This window comes from Stegastes partitus, unplaced genomic scaffold (assembly GCF_000690725.1).
Source record: "Stegastes partitus isolate 25-593 unplaced genomic scaffold, Stegastes_partitus-1.0.2 Scaffold151, whole genome shotgun sequence".
In the NCBI taxonomy this organism is placed as follows: Eukaryota; Metazoa; Chordata; class Actinopteri; family Pomacentridae; genus Stegastes; species Stegastes partitus.
The window spans coordinates 417,039-431,828 of record NW_007577882.1 but is presented as its reverse complement, the minus strand read 5'-3'; the positions used below and the strand labels follow the sequence as shown (position 1 = coordinate 431,828).

Below are 14,790 nucleotides of genomic sequence, written 5' to 3'. Positions count from 1 at the left end.
GTTTCATTTCTTTTCACACATTTACTGAACCTGGAGGTATGCACAAAAAAGGGTTAAATAACAAATAAATAAATAAGTGATTATTAATCCCGATGCCATTTGCATTTTAATATCAAGAGACTTGAAAAGCATTTCATGCATATTAATACTCTGTTACATTTTCTCTATGTAAGGAAATGTCTCCCTCTTCAGGGCAAAAAAAGGGCTGCAATAACAAATCCACATTCATACATATGGCCACCAGAAGAAATATACAAATAGTTCATACATTATTGGATTTTATTTTTCAAGTCACCCAAATAGCACAACAATCCATAAAAAAGCTTTACAATTTCAAATATTAATACAGTGTTGGCACAATGTTAATTTTCAAGGCGCAAATGCAAATAAATAGCAAAATAAATAAATAAACTGTACATTTACATATGCATGATTCACATAAATAGATAAACAATAGCTGCAGAAGCTAAACACTGCTGATAGAGACCATCTTGAAGCCTCTGATAGTGGTTCTGATGTTTGTGAATGACAGGGTGGCCTGCAGCATCTTCATTCCCACCATGCTGGGGGTGAACGTGATGCGCTGCCCCACTTTTCCTCCTGGAGCCAGTGGGCTCATCCTGCAGGAAGAAGAAAAGATGTTACACAAATGTTTGCAAAAATGTGGAAGTTTAAATGCAGTAGCTTTGAATGGCTGACAGTGTCTCTCTGGTCAAAGAGGTACTGTGGAACTTGTTTTCCTGGTTGGAGTTGACTGAGTCAGAGCAATTTTAGATAATGATAGCCAAGCTAAAACAATTACCCTGTTGATGTCGAAGCTTTGCACACCTAATGTAATGGCCCTAAATAACAATGTTCATAAATAATTACTAACCCAGATCTGCACACAGCAGAGAAACATTTCTTTTATTATCAAGCTGTGTCAGAACAATACAAACATGCCACAGCAACAGGAACACATTCCTTCTAAAAAGACAAACTGCTCTGAAATGTACTGTTCAGTGACACTCCTTGTTTGAACATTCCATCACCCTTTCCTTTGCAGTCATTTATGAAGTTGATATGTCACAAGTTGATAATATTAAACATACAAGGAATACACAAAAAATGAAGACTGGAGAACGTGGTTCTTACCTGAACTGAAGCTTGCCCTGGATCAGTCCGGCCCCAGCTACAGTCAGCACTCCACTGACTGGGTGAGAAAATGGGTTGACGAAGGTCACTGTGGCCACCTGCTCTTTGTTGAGCGCGATGGAGCTTTCATCTGCAATCTGAAGGAGAAACATGTCAGTGAACCCAGAATAATCCCTTAAATTACCATTTACATAACTTTAAACTGAATAAATATGCAATCTATGTTTATTATGTACAGCCTTCATTCATATACATTTTCAAGACAACAGGTACAATTTTCTGTGGCTGCTGCATCATTGCATCCGATAAAGTAAATATTCTAGATCCCATGTGAACTATTGTTTAGCATTATACTTTGGGCATCTAAAAATTACGATTTTTCTCTCTTCTTTTTGGCTAAAATCTAAAGTACAGTTAAACGTCTCTGAACAATTATTGTCAGTGATTCCCTGTATCTTCTGCTAAATTTCCATTAAAACTAATGGTGGGTTAAGTTTATGAAGTACCTCTATGATGAGCTCTGGGCTGGCAATGTTAAACTCCTCTGAGGCCAGGAAGCGCTCATCACTTTTCATGTCCTCCATGACAACTGCAAGGTTGATCATGTCGTCTCCCACCACGTCCTCATACTGGGCTGGAGAGATCTCCTGGTGCAGTGTCTTGGCTGGAAGAAGACAGGGACGAAGAAACAGACAGAAGAGAGTGTGTGAAATTTACCGTTGTATGCATAATACTGAATTATGAAACTAGAACAGTCTGTCGGAAGTGAATTTTTTTGTTTGTAGATAACGTAAAGTAAATTTACCTTCCATAGGTGCCAGTTGTATGACACCGTGGTTCTCCCAGAAGGTGTCCGATGGGCTGTTGTTGTATTCTTTGGCCTGGGCGTTGAAATGCACCTTCATCATCTTGGCAACATTCTGCTTGTTCACAACCTGCACCGTGAAGCGGACGGGCTCCCCAGCAACTGGAGATTTATCCAGGTTCAGGAAGACAAGCACTGCCTTGGATGAGCTTTCTGAATAAACATGAAGAAAAGCAGTCCATGAGATAACATGCATTCAAAGTCTACATTCTGATTTATCTATTTTTTCAAAGTTTTAAATTACCTCTGCTTAATGTTGACTCATCTGAAATTGTTGATGAACTTCTTGATGAAAGTGTTGAAGTCGGACCTATTTTGTAAAAAAGAAAAGGAAGAAAAAAGAAAGCAGATTAGATATTGTTGTTTGAGTGAACATTATTTCACTTCGCTAAATATTTTCTGCTTTGGGGTCATACTTTTGATGAATTTGTAGTCTCCTGTGATGTTCTGCATTCTGGGGAAGCCAACAGCTTTGGTGCAGATCAGAGATCCCACTCTTTCTGTGTCTTTGCTCATGCTGACCACCCTTCCCTGGCTCAGGATGATGGTGTGGACGTCTGCGTTCACCTCAGCATAGACGAATGGGACGTCATAACGCAGGTCCATACTCTGAGTCTTGATTGCTTTGACAGGAGCTGGGCCACAGCAAAACACTCCTGCAAGAAAGAAAAAAAAGGTTAGGGGAAAGTTCACAGATGGCTAAAGCAGTCACACAACAAATTTTGGAAGCGTTTCTTACACACCTCCACTCCTCTCCTGGGGGGTCGGGTCAAGAACTTGCCAGCCGTTCAGTTCTGCTCCCAGATCCCGGCGAGTCATCCAGCCCTCCACCCAGACATGGAAGTTCCTGTTGAGAACACACAATAATTGGCTTTTTTATTTCCTAAAACTTAATATACATCACGAGTGCCTTAAAAGTAGCTCATATAGTGTTTTTTATGAGGAATACAAAAAAAAAAGACTCCACTACTGTCAGTACTCACCATATGCTGTCGTTGCTGCGCTTCAGCTTCTGCCCTGTTTCACTGTAGTACTCCTCAATCACCAGGTTGTCATTGGTGTCATGAGCGGAGTCAAAGTTGGTGATGACACGACAAGGAATGCCAAGAACACGCATCACTGAGAGACGTAATCAAGACACAGACGCAGATGTTGAGATGACTGAACATTGTGTCACGGAAAAAAATGTTCCGAACATAGCTGATGGGACGTCGATCACGATGACATGTTTTAGGGGTTTGTTATTTTAGATTGAAGACAATGCCAAAAGCATATCTAAGAAATCAAGTATGTGGCTGATGTTTTTGTAAAAGGTTTAATTTACCTGTGCACATGACAGCTGCAAACACCCAGCACTGTCCATACTTGACTGGGCGGTAACCAGACTGGGCCCATTGTTTCAGGATGTCCCCGCTCCCAGTCCACGTGGAGGGATGGACACCTTGTTTGAAGTTATTTGACCAGTTCCCCTTCAGCACTCCACGATCATCCTCACTGTTGATCTAAACACATGGACAAGTAATGTTATTGACAAATGCAAAACTGTATCACAGATTTATGGTGACAGCTTAATAACAGCTCTGACTGACTGTTTTACAGGTATAATTGCAACATCCCCACACGTGACATTTTGTATTCAGAACCATGCAGGAGGCATGTATTCATCTTTACAGCCTGCAGAACACAGTGTTCCCAGTTCACGCCAAAACTTGTTTTAATAAGCAGTTATGATGTTCACATTCTCACACCATAGAAAGTAAACAGTGAGAAAGAACACTATTCAGGGATTTGATCCCATCTTGGCATTTGTGTTCAGGTTGTGATGTTAGCTGGCAAGTCTGTTCACACTCACCATGGCAGACACAACGCGGCTGATGTAGACAGGGTTGCTTCGGTTCAGGTAGTCCCTTCTTCTGTTCTTGTTGTGCTGAGGGCTGACTTGGAGCAGATTCAGGCACGTCTCCAGAACACCAGGCTCATACTTTACAGGCAAAGGCAAAGATGAAGAGGATTGTTGGTTGTATGTTACATGAAGAACATTCTAATAAATACATGCTTTACTTACTCTCTAGCGACCAACATGTGGCGTTTGAGGTCACACTTGCAAATTCACAGATGAAAGGTTTTTTTCATCTGTGAATGTTCAACTGCACAATTAGATGTTTTAGCTCGACTTAAACATTTGTTAGTGAAAATCTTCTGCCATTTCATCCCTTTGACATTCCTGAGTTTGATTCAACTGTTCCTTTATAGAATGGTTTAATTAAACTCAAGCACTGATAACACATATGGTGAGTGGACATAACTTGTAAAATAAAAGCAATCCAGCACAATGGTGCCTTGGCAAATGCAACCTTTATGCGCAAATGATATAATGTATAGAGAGAGCTGAGTAAGCACATGTTCTATAAACAACCTGATAATCATTTTCTGACTAAACTTTGTATAAATCTCATACCTGATCAAAGGACCACGGTCTTGACACGACGTTCTTTGCTGTCCCCATAAACAGCAACCCAGAATCGCTCTCGACGTACTCTTCTCTCTGGTCCTCAAATGGAATATAAACTGCATCCTCTGCAAAAAAAAAAAAAAAAAAAACTATCATTTAGTACAGTCCAGTGTGTTTTTATCTTAAATTGCAATTTGGTGTAAAGCATAAATAATGTCTGCAACTTCTGTTGCCTTTTCTGTCTTTAGTCTTTCTATTTGATTAAGTTGGTGTCAGGCATTTTCCATGATGACTCTTCATGTCTCAGGTATGATTTACAAAAGCTCAGTGTACCATTACTGTACTGTGATGTGATGTGTGTAATGTGATGAGTGAAAGCAGTCCATAATCAGGAACTTATTCAGTCACACAAACCATGTTTATATGTACATTTCTGTTTTAAGTGAGTCACTGCTGCTGCAACATTACCCACCAAAAGCCAGCTATTCTGGTTAACAGTGTTACCATTTTTACCGCTTTACTGGTTTGACTTGCACTCACCAGAACACCAGGGGTTGCAGAGCAGGGAGAATTTGCCGAATACACAGCTCCTCTTTCCACTCTGACTGAACACACACAGTTGAAATCTGTAGCGACCCACTGAGGCAGCGGCAGGAGAGGAAATGAAGATCGTGGGGTTCTGGAGGTTCAAGTCCTTAGGGTCCATAAAGGCTTTCCATTGGGAGGAGGAAATCTTCCTGGACAAAGTGACTGGCATGACCACATACAGGCGACCTAAGGAGAAAAGAAGGGAAAAGTCAGTTTTAATTTCAAATGTTGGCCATGCATGTTCCCGCATGGGCATTCATCCACAAGAATCTTGAATGACTCTACATCCAGACTACCTAGCATGATCTTGATCCTCAGAGAGTCAGTCTTGGGGTTGAGGAGTCGGCCTCCCAGTTGCAGACTGACTGCAAATGGGGCTCCTCTCCGCACCACCAGAGCTTTGGAGCTGATGAAGCCCATTGTTCTGTGGCGCTCCATGTTTTCAAATAGCTCCAGATTGACATTTTGTAATTTTAAATCTGCAAAAGAAAGGAAAATGTATTACATTACAACAGTAAAATGCATTGAGTTGTCAGATGGTACAAACTTAAAGTACATTTATTCTATAAGCAATGAATAACAATGAACTGAGAGAGAAAAAAATCTTTTCTGAAGACAGATCTCACCTTCCATTTGTTAGTGTTTCTTTCTTTGTCTCTTTCTTTCTTATGCCCCTACTGTGACACTGTACAGCTATATAAATCTTTGCCCCTCCCTCTGAAAGCATTTCTCTGGGGGGCGGCAAGAAAGCAAACTGGTTTTCTTCAATGGTAACCAAGGCCTTCGAAGTCATGTGTAACAAAACATGATCCACGTAAAGGATACGCCCCTTCTTCTAGGCTGTGTTACATTTGTACAGTTTCATTTGCACAGCAGGCCTTCGGTGAGCAATCTGACTCACCCATTCAACGCAAGAACAGAGCCCGGGGTGATTGCGTCAGTGTGCTGGGTGCGATTGCCTGCGGTACAATATGTGTGCAGCTTGGATACCCTGGGGCAATTATTCACTGTATATATTAGATTTTTTTTGCTGATAATCTTGAATGAATGACGCACAAGCGTCATAAGCTGCTTACCTTAGCGCACATCATTTTAAAGAATAATAATGATGATTTTAAAAAAAATTAAAAAGTAAATATTGATTCCTTATTTCCCACAATAGTTACTTGGAGTATTTGTGTAAACCTTAATAATGCACCAACAACTGCTATTTTACTATTTTGGTATGAATTTTCCAAGCATTTTCGGAATTGGTCAATGACAAACACACATTATATGTACTACACTATATAACATTTATACATTTAACAACAATGTAACACTTGGTATGAACAAGATTCTTTGTAGTTCTATATACTAAAAACTAGCTATGGTTTATACTATTGAATACCACAGGTACCGTTTGTAATAGTAATATGTGTACTAATGTGTAATATGTGTACTGTATGAAACATCTGGAAATGTGCCTTATTTTTCTGACATTACTGTCACAAGTGCTTCTAGCACAATTTAAGCCACTTTTTTTGCTTACTGTGTCATAACATGTGTCATAAGTCAGGCATAATGTTAAAAGCTCATAAATATATGTAGATTGTATTAAACAGACTTTAATCTACAAGGAAAAAGGCATTGATCCAATTTATTTAGCTCACTTGATTGGGAAGATGCTTCAAACATGCTCCTAGCAGCCTGCTAAGAGTTTTGCAAAGACACAATGACTTCTTCCCCAGAATAGATGTGTGGGAGGTTACATGCAGCTGATTACTGTTCACACTGATATTAAGGCTTGTCTTTAGAACAAACTGGATTTGTTGCGTAAATCTTGTTCCAGTGTAGAAGTAGTCACATGTTTACAATGACAGGTATGTACAGCACCCTGGGTGGGATACATTTCTGGATAATTAATGATGACTTGCAGTCATGACGGGGGCTGTTACTCTGTACATCCCCATGTTAAATATAATGTTTTATTTTTAAAGGTCCAGTTAAGAGAAATATAGGATCAATCCTTGATTACAAGCATTTTCTAGAAGTTGATGAAAATAATTATTTTCAGGTTGTATGGTTTGATGGATGACAAAGGGCTGAGATTTATTTGCTTTTTAGTAAAAGGTTTTGACAAATATTGGATTGAATGGATTTCCAGAAAATTTGATACAGATATCTACGATGTCCAGAGTATGGATCTTGATGTTTATCTGACATTTGTTTTGATGATGGACTATATTAATAATTATTACACAGAAGGGCGTAGGATTTGGTGGAGACCTTCATTAATCCCAGAGGTTTAATCATAGTGACTTGACCGATCCCTTTGACAGTGAGGTTCACAGTTGTGGTTTTGAGGGAAATGTCTCCACAATTATTGATTAATTGCAATAATAATGACCCCGTAGCTCTGGTGCTATCATCAGGTCAGAATTTTTACTTTGTCAAATGGTGCCAATTTAAGAGTAAACAGCACTCAAAGGTATTACCACTTTGCTAGTACAGTTAGCATTAAAGTGACAGGTTCATTTTAGTCCCTAAAGCACTCATATATTCTATTTTTCTTCTTTTACACACGCATACAATGTTAAAGCACTCCCTGCCTTTACTGAAGAGAAAGCATCACAAAGTACAAGAAAGTGAAAGCCGTATGTAAAAGTACAGAAATAAACAGAATTGTGCAGAACAGCTCCTGCCAATGTTAGATTTTTGTTCATTTGGTTACTACTAAAGATGCCTAAGCACTGTGAAATTAAAGGGAACCTATCCCAGCTGACTTAGGGCAAAGGCAGGGGACACCCTGGACAGGTCGCCAGTCTATCACAGGGCTACACTTAGAGACAGACAACCAAGCACACTCACGTTCACATTATCCCTCACTCTCTGATTGTCATCTCTGGAGACTTTAATCATACTGCCCAGGCCTCCAGAATAACTTTTTGACCTCGGAGCACTGTGCTCCTAACCCAAAAAAGTTAGGAGCACCAGCAAAAATCTAGGCACACCACTATAAAAAGTTGGGAGCACAAGCAAAACTCTTGTCCATACCAAGTAATACTCCTATTAATCAATTTTAACAACCTGGAATAAAGTACGTAAATAGATTTTAAAAGAAAAAGCCTAAATTGATAGGTGGAAAACAACTGGCAATGTGTGGTATATAACTTTTGTTGGTTCTTGGAGAAAAAAGACGTATCACACCATTTGTTACAACCAGTGACGTGTGATGAGGTTCATGGCTGGTGAGGCACTGACTTCATCAGAATCTGATTTACAAATATATGCACTCTACACAGTAGCATATTTGCCATTTGACTGGCAGCAGTTTAGGTGTCATGTTTCTTCTCACGTTACACACATACAGTTGGTGACAAAAAACACAGTACATAATCATATACATCAGCTGAACTATGAAAAATCAGTTCATATATTAAATGTGTTTGAACCATGTTATTGGCGACATCCAGACAGCAGCAGGCTGTCACTGCAGGTGGCCAGCGTAGTTAGAGAGGGATTGCGCAATCCAAGTGACGCTGAGCTCGCTGCTGCCTCTCAAGGGATTGCGCAATCCCTCACTGCGCTGGCTGCCATGCAGCAGGCTGTCACTGCCGACCGGCGCTGCCTCACCGGCTTCTCTTCCAATCATTTGAATGGGAAATTGCAATTTTGAATTTCAAAATAATCAAAACTGACAAGGCTAAATGAAAAAATAAATACTTTATAGCACCATTGACTGGACAAACATAACCATTAAAATTATTTTGTCATTATTTTTTTTTCTGCCTCACCTGCCTCCCCTGACCGCATGCCACTGGTTACAACCACAGACTTCTTGACAGCCATCATGACACTTTTTAGGAAGCGGTTACGAAACTTCACTGAACTTTAAAAGAAAAGGTTCGGCTGGGGGCTCATCATCCGTGTCCGAGCTTTCCACATCGTTACACTAGCCATGCCCGTAGGTTCGCGCGCTTCAGTCAGCCAGTGGGCGTGGGGCTTGTTTTTTTTTTTTTCCTGCAGCCATTATTTCGGCGCAGGCCTTCATTTTTGCTCATTTTTCTATTGGCGCACCGTGCGACCGTAATTTCAAATATAGTCGCACCCTCGAAATTCCGGGCGCACGTGCGACCATTCCAGGCGCAGTCACAAGGCTCCGTCTCCCGGGGCCTTGGACCTGCTGTGTGCTGACACCGGGGATGCATATTACTTAATTATTGTTATTTTCTTGTACTTTCTTTATTTTTGGATGCTGCTGTGGTGTGTAAAACTCCACGCAGAAAGATCCCGGGTGTCCTCACCGGGACGCGAACCTGCGACTTTCTTGCTGTGAGGCAACGGTGCTAACCACCGAGCCACCTTGCAGCCCCAGTTGAACTTAATAATGAAAAAAAAAAAAAAACCTCAAGAAAGAAGCTCAAAAAATCAGACAAAAAATGTATTTCAAAGTAGATTATATTTACAGTGAATGTCTTCAATCATGGCTGGATGAGATCTTTAAAAACTTTACACACTTTAGTACAGAACTTGAGGAAATGCGTCCATGACAACCACAAATATTTAAATTACTATTTAGGTAGTCAAGTAGATCATCCCAGAAAAAAGAATAAACAATCATTGTTTACACAGTGGACCGCTGCCACAGTTCAAAAGGTAGTTTGCTGCAAAAGCGATGATTCAGCCTTTAACAGAAAAGAGGAAACAGGTTCGACTGAAACAGGATTTCTTTCAACCCTCAAATAAAGCACAAAGGCACACCTTTAGCCACTTGAAATAAAATAACAAACACTTGGACATGCACATTCACTATTTTGTGTATGTGCTGTGGGGTGGGAGGATTCGCAGTCTGACAGAGGGTCCTGTAATATTAAGAAATCATCATTTTCATTCACAAACACAAAAAAATTAATATGTAGTGCTTCATTAGTTGTCATCATCTCAACCTGCATCTCAAAATGTGCAAATGCCTTTATTTTCAACACATTAGTCTGGTATAATATTACCCATACTGACATTTTTGTGTCTCTTGTAGCTACAGGTTTACAGTAGATAACAGCATTTCAGTCTGTATTGCATTGATCTGCATTTGTCTGTGTTTCCTGACACTTGCGGAAAATTGAACAAATTAGGCGAATAATCAAAATACAAACAAGAGAAAATAACACTAGGTAGACTTAAATGCGCTTTACAGCAATGGTATAGCTCTTCAGCTGGAAATTTGGTGCAAGTTGGCACAAAAGAAATGTCACTGAATTAAAACAGGAAAATAAATTTCCTATAAAACAAATAATAATTCCACAAAAAATTTAAAAGGCAACATTCATAACCATATTTGGAATATTTGATCATTATAAAAAAAAAACAATGCTATGATTATGCATTATGGAGAAATAATCAGTGGAGACAAAACCTAAAGCTTCATTTCTGAGAAGCAGTCCGTGGTTTATTATACACAAGGAAGTCTGAGATGTCGTGCCACACGTTGCTATCGTGGTAAAGGTAGGTCATGGAGGACTGCAGAGAGGGCTGAAGGGTGTGTGGGTAATACTCAAACAGCCACAACACGATGCCCCAAACCAGCGTGGCAAAGAGTGGGAAGGGGTCTTGCTTGGGCTGAGGGATGAATCCTTTCTCTACAGCCAGCCGAGACAGAGCGAAGAGGATCCTGGAGAGCAAGTACATGTTGATCTGGAGAGAAAAGTAAAGAAATTTTACTTCAGCAGAAAAGAATCTTGAATTCACAATGATGTGCTTTTGCAGACAGGATCAGCGGCTGAGTCCGTGTCTGGTCATACCTGGCTGTTGATGTTGTTGTTGTCTCCAAACACTAACCACCCTCCGACGCAGGCAGCCAGAAAGGAGTGGGACTGCAAACTCTTTCCTTGAATCTTCTGCTGCAAGGCTTGCAGTCCTTTGTACGTGAACACAAAGTACGCCAGATTTCGGGAGTGGGTGTATGTGGCCTTCAAAATGGCTTTGAGCTTGTCTCTTAAACTAACAGAAGGGAAAACACTTGTTCACACTTCAGAGGCATGGGGAATAGTGCAACTGCAGTTTATACAAATAAATTATAGTTCTCACCTGCCACTTCTAAACAGAAATGTCATAACCAGGGCATGTGGAGCTCTGATCTTGGCCCCATATCTGAGAAATAAACACATCAATGATGTCAATGGAGACACAGCTGGCTAATATCCTTTTTTTAAATTAACAGTTAAACATCATCAGTTATCTTATTATAGTCAACACAACCAGCTGCTGAACTGTTGCACGAGTTCACACGGTGGCATCCAATAACGTATGTATTGAGGAGAATGACAGGTAAAGCAGGAAACAGCTGCACACCTCCAGCTGATTAGCCGAAGAGCTGTTAGCATCGTTAGCTGTGAGTTTCTGAAGTTAGCTAAGCTAACTGGCTACTTTATTAAACTGTGGTCACTCACACGGCACCGTTTCTGAATCCTTTCAGCACAGCCAGCGCAGCTTTGTACTTCTCCTGCTGTAGCAGATTATTGACGGTGTACAGGAGAGTTTTTATCAGATCAGGACCTGCCATGACTTTCAGTGCAACCGAGGGGAAGCAAATTCATGTTACAGAATGTGTCACATTGAAAACCTGCCGTGGTGCTGCGCCGAGTTAAAGGTTCCAACCTGAACTACTTTTTGTGTTTTGGTGGCATTTAAAATTTGAGTAAATTAATTTTAAAATTACAAGAAAAAACAATAGGCATAGATAGTCTAGCTTGAAGTCCTTCCACGGTTTTAAACGTAAATATTTGAAATTTTAAAGAGTTGACTGCATTGCCCAAATAATTATGTCCTCTATTTCTTTCCCATTTTCAAAAGCCTAAAATTTGTGTTTCTAAAACATTACTGCACTTTTAACGTGAGTAGCTAAATGAGTAAGACATTTATAAATCAAAGTCTGGTATGTAGCTTTACAGATTAAATGACACAACAAATACACCTTTATCACGCTTTGACATTGAATAGTGAGTAAACTAAAACTGTATCTAAATACACCAGAACCTTAGTTTATGTCATTACTTACACGTGTGCTAATCTACTATTTAGTAAAAGGGCTGACGCGAGAAAGGCATGCTGAGCCAAACCAGACTTTAATGTGTAACTGCATTAGTCATTTAGCTATGGCTGATTGCATAATGTGAAAGTGGATGCCTCATAAGAAGAGAGGATTATGTTTTGTGAAACATTTCAGAAGAATGGAAACAAACCACCGAACTTTGGGAAGGTCACGAATCATTCAAGATTTTGAAAACGGCAAATAAAGTCTATAATTTGCTGAGTGGAGCCAAGTAAAGACTGCTCCCCGATCAATGTCATTTTTTAATGCTCTACATCATATCTTCTGTTTGTTATTTTTAATATGGCATCACTTTAGTAATTCAATTCAATTCAATTCAATTTTATTTGTATAGCGCATATTTACAACAACAAGTCATCTCATAGCGCTTAGTAGTTGGCATTTAAATAAATATGTTAAAATAAATACGTTTTCACATCCTTGACTTGGATCAGGTTAAAGCAGCAATATAGCACAGTTTAAAAAGTGAAAGCATGAAAGCAGCTAAATATGCCTGAAGTTATTCAATTAGATTAGTAACTAACTGTGACACAAATATGTAAGCATCCTGCTGTTGAAACTGATCAAGATGGAGCTAAATTTATATTTGTTTTTACTGTCGTGTCATGTTTAATTACATATGTGTATGCAATTTCTTGATTATCCAAGTATTATGTACATTGTAAATATTGGTACTCAATTTAAATAATGTTGTGCAGTGAAAACAAAAACATTTTCCCATCAAAATTTCTGTGGAATCTTTAGGAGCTAAGTCAAGAAAATTGTCCAAAAAAAAACAAAAAAAAAAAACACTAAGATAGTCAATATTTCAATATAGTCAATATTTCATCATATTTATGTATCCATTTTGTCAATAACATAAAATAAAGACACAACTAAATTTCTGGAGGAGGTTGTTGCGAAGGGGCTTCTAACTGGTAAGGGCCCACGCAACACCTTGTATGATGTATCGCTTCATTATCAAGAATTCATACATAAAAAAGTACTTAACACTTTTCAAAAGCTGTACTTTCCAGACTGTAAGAAAACAAAATGCAAAAGAAGTGTTTCCTTATGCTTTTTTACAATATTGAAGGTTCATTCACAGGTACATACCATTTAATAATGTGATTAGTGTCATGTCAGAATGGGAGCTCTGAAAAACGTCTATCCATTGCTTTTGTTAGGCAGTAAAGCTGCATACCAGACTTTGATACCTTGCTGCATTAGTCACTTTTGCGAGTTACATAACGTGGGAAGAGCTAATACAGTATCTGTAGAAGGAGGGGGCTTCCAGCTGGTGTGGGCCTACATTATACTCTCACTCTTCTGCTCTACAAAACAGAACCTTTATCAGTGTCATTAATGAAGAGCAATATTCTTCCCCAGATACTGTATTGCCGGTGTCCACTCTGACATTATGTAATCATCAATAGTTTAATGACTAATGCAGCTAAATTTCAAAGTATGGTATGCAGCTTTAAGGCTCAACAGCCACTATAAATAGACCTTTTTCAGTCACCATTCTGACCTGAAATAGGAGCTAAACACAGGTGTTACTTAGAAATAAAAGGAAAAGGTAGCATACAACAGAAGTGAGTACACCATTGCACATTCATCCATCCATCCATCCATTATCTATACACCGTTTAATCCTTACTGGGGTCGTGGGGGGGCTGGAGTCTATCCCAGCTGACTTAGGGCGAAGGCAGGGGACACCCTGGACAGGTCACCAGTCTATCACAGGGCTACACTTAGAGACAGACAACCAAGCACACTCACATTCACACCTACGGACAATTTAGAATCACCAATTAACCTTAGACCTTGTGGGAGGAAGCCGGAGAACCCGGAGAGAACCCACGCTGCACGGGGAGAACATACAAACTCCACGCAGAAAGATTCCGGTGTCCCCAAACCGGCGACCTTCTTGCTGCGAGGCAACAGTGCTAACCAACTGCACCTTGCAGCACCACCATTGCATAATATCACTTAAATGCCAAACGATTCCAAATTGCATCACTTCTCAACAACTGCATTGTTTTAAATTTGACAAGTAGAAAAGTGTTATGGGTAAACAAAACAAATACTTTAGAGAGACTATATTTAAATCACAGGCCCCAAAGTACAAATTTTTTGTAACAAAAGTGAAGTACTTGTGATTACTGTAACACAAGTTGCAAAACCTGTGACTATCAAAACAAAACTAACTACACATGCAATTCCCTGTTGGCCTAACTGCATGAACTTGGCAATGAAAGGGCGTGTGAACACCAGAACTTCCTCAGTAGCCTGGACTGATAACTGCATGTTTGCATCATGGATCTGCATGGGGAAAAAAGGCCAGAAGAACTGAAACATACAAATAGGGATAGAATAAGCATTAGTACCACTAATCAGAGCCGCAGTGGTCATCCTTCTAAAATGATGCCAGATAGACTGCTTCTCACTCAACTTAACAATTTAAAACAGGTGGGAGAGTGCTTTACATTTGGCACAGAATAGAAATCTGAATTTCTGTGACAGTGTAAACAGTGCATAATGTTAACCTTCACAAATGGCGTCCAAGAAAAAAAAAACCTTAGTTGCTGGTTGGAACCACAATGCAAGATAAAAGAATATGAGCTGGAAGCTGAGCTGAAAGTTGGGTACATATTGTTTGGTCAGATGAAACCATGAAGG

The 14,790-nt window shown here is 39.6% G+C and overlaps 2 protein-coding genes across 2 annotated transcripts; both read right to left on the bottom strand.

The window, feature by feature from the left end:
* Positions 1 to 261: 261 nt before the first annotated feature.
* Positions 262 to 8,870, bottom strand: tgm5l (transglutaminase 5, like). The gene is made up of 14 exons (XM_008279290.1): positions 8,816 to 8,870; positions 5,336 to 5,518; positions 4,992 to 5,225; positions 4,458 to 4,576; positions 3,852 to 3,980; positions 3,324 to 3,501; positions 2,983 to 3,118; positions 2,743 to 2,846; positions 2,416 to 2,655; positions 2,244 to 2,309; positions 1,940 to 2,152; positions 1,641 to 1,798; positions 1,135 to 1,271; positions 262 to 620 (listed from the first exon to the last, which is right to left on the bottom strand). Exons 1-14 carry the CDS (start codon positions 8,868 to 8,870, stop codon positions 467 to 469), a joined length of 2,106 nt encoding a protein of 701 aa, XP_008277512.1. The 3' UTR covers positions 262 to 466.
* Positions 8,871 to 9,441: 571 nt separating this feature from the next.
* On the bottom strand, positions 9,442 to 11,619 carry pxmp4 (peroxisomal membrane protein 4). The gene is made up of 4 exons (XM_008279281.1): positions 11,468 to 11,619; positions 11,106 to 11,168; positions 10,820 to 11,018; positions 9,442 to 10,712 (listed from the first exon to the last, which is right to left on the bottom strand). Exons 1-4 carry the CDS (start codon positions 11,578 to 11,580, stop codon positions 10,443 to 10,445), a joined length of 645 nt encoding a protein of 214 aa, XP_008277503.1. The 5' UTR covers positions 11,581 to 11,619; the 3' UTR covers positions 9,442 to 10,442.
* Between the last annotated feature and the right edge of the window lie 3,171 nt (positions 11,620 to 14,790).

Excerpts from the sequence above, each read along its gene's own strand:
- tgm5l (XM_008279290.1), bottom strand. The coding sequence starts at position 8,870 with ATGGCTGTCAAGAAGTCTGTGGTTGTAACCAGTGGCATGCGGTCAGGG. Across the intron at positions 3,981-4,457 it reads GACCGTGGTCCTTTGATCAG|TATGAGCCTGGTGTTCTGGA; the intron begins GTATGAGATTTA and ends TTGCCTGTAAAG. Across the intron at positions 2,847-2,982 it reads CGCAGCAACGACAGCATATG|GAACTTCCATGTCTGGGTGG; the intron begins GTGAGTACTGAC and ends TGTTCTCAACAG.
- pxmp4 (XM_008279281.1), bottom strand. The coding sequence starts at position 11,580 with ATGGCAGGTCCTGATCTGATAAAAACTCTCCTGTACACCGTCAATAAT. Across the intron at positions 11,019-11,105 it reads TTTCTGTTTAGAAGTGGCAG|TTTAAGAGACAAGCTCAAAG; the intron begins GTGAGAACTATA and ends CCCTTCTGTTAG. Across the intron at positions 10,713-10,819 it reads ACAACAACATCAACAGCCAG|ATCAACATGTACTTGCTCTC; the intron begins GTATGACCAGAC and ends TTTTCTCTCCAG.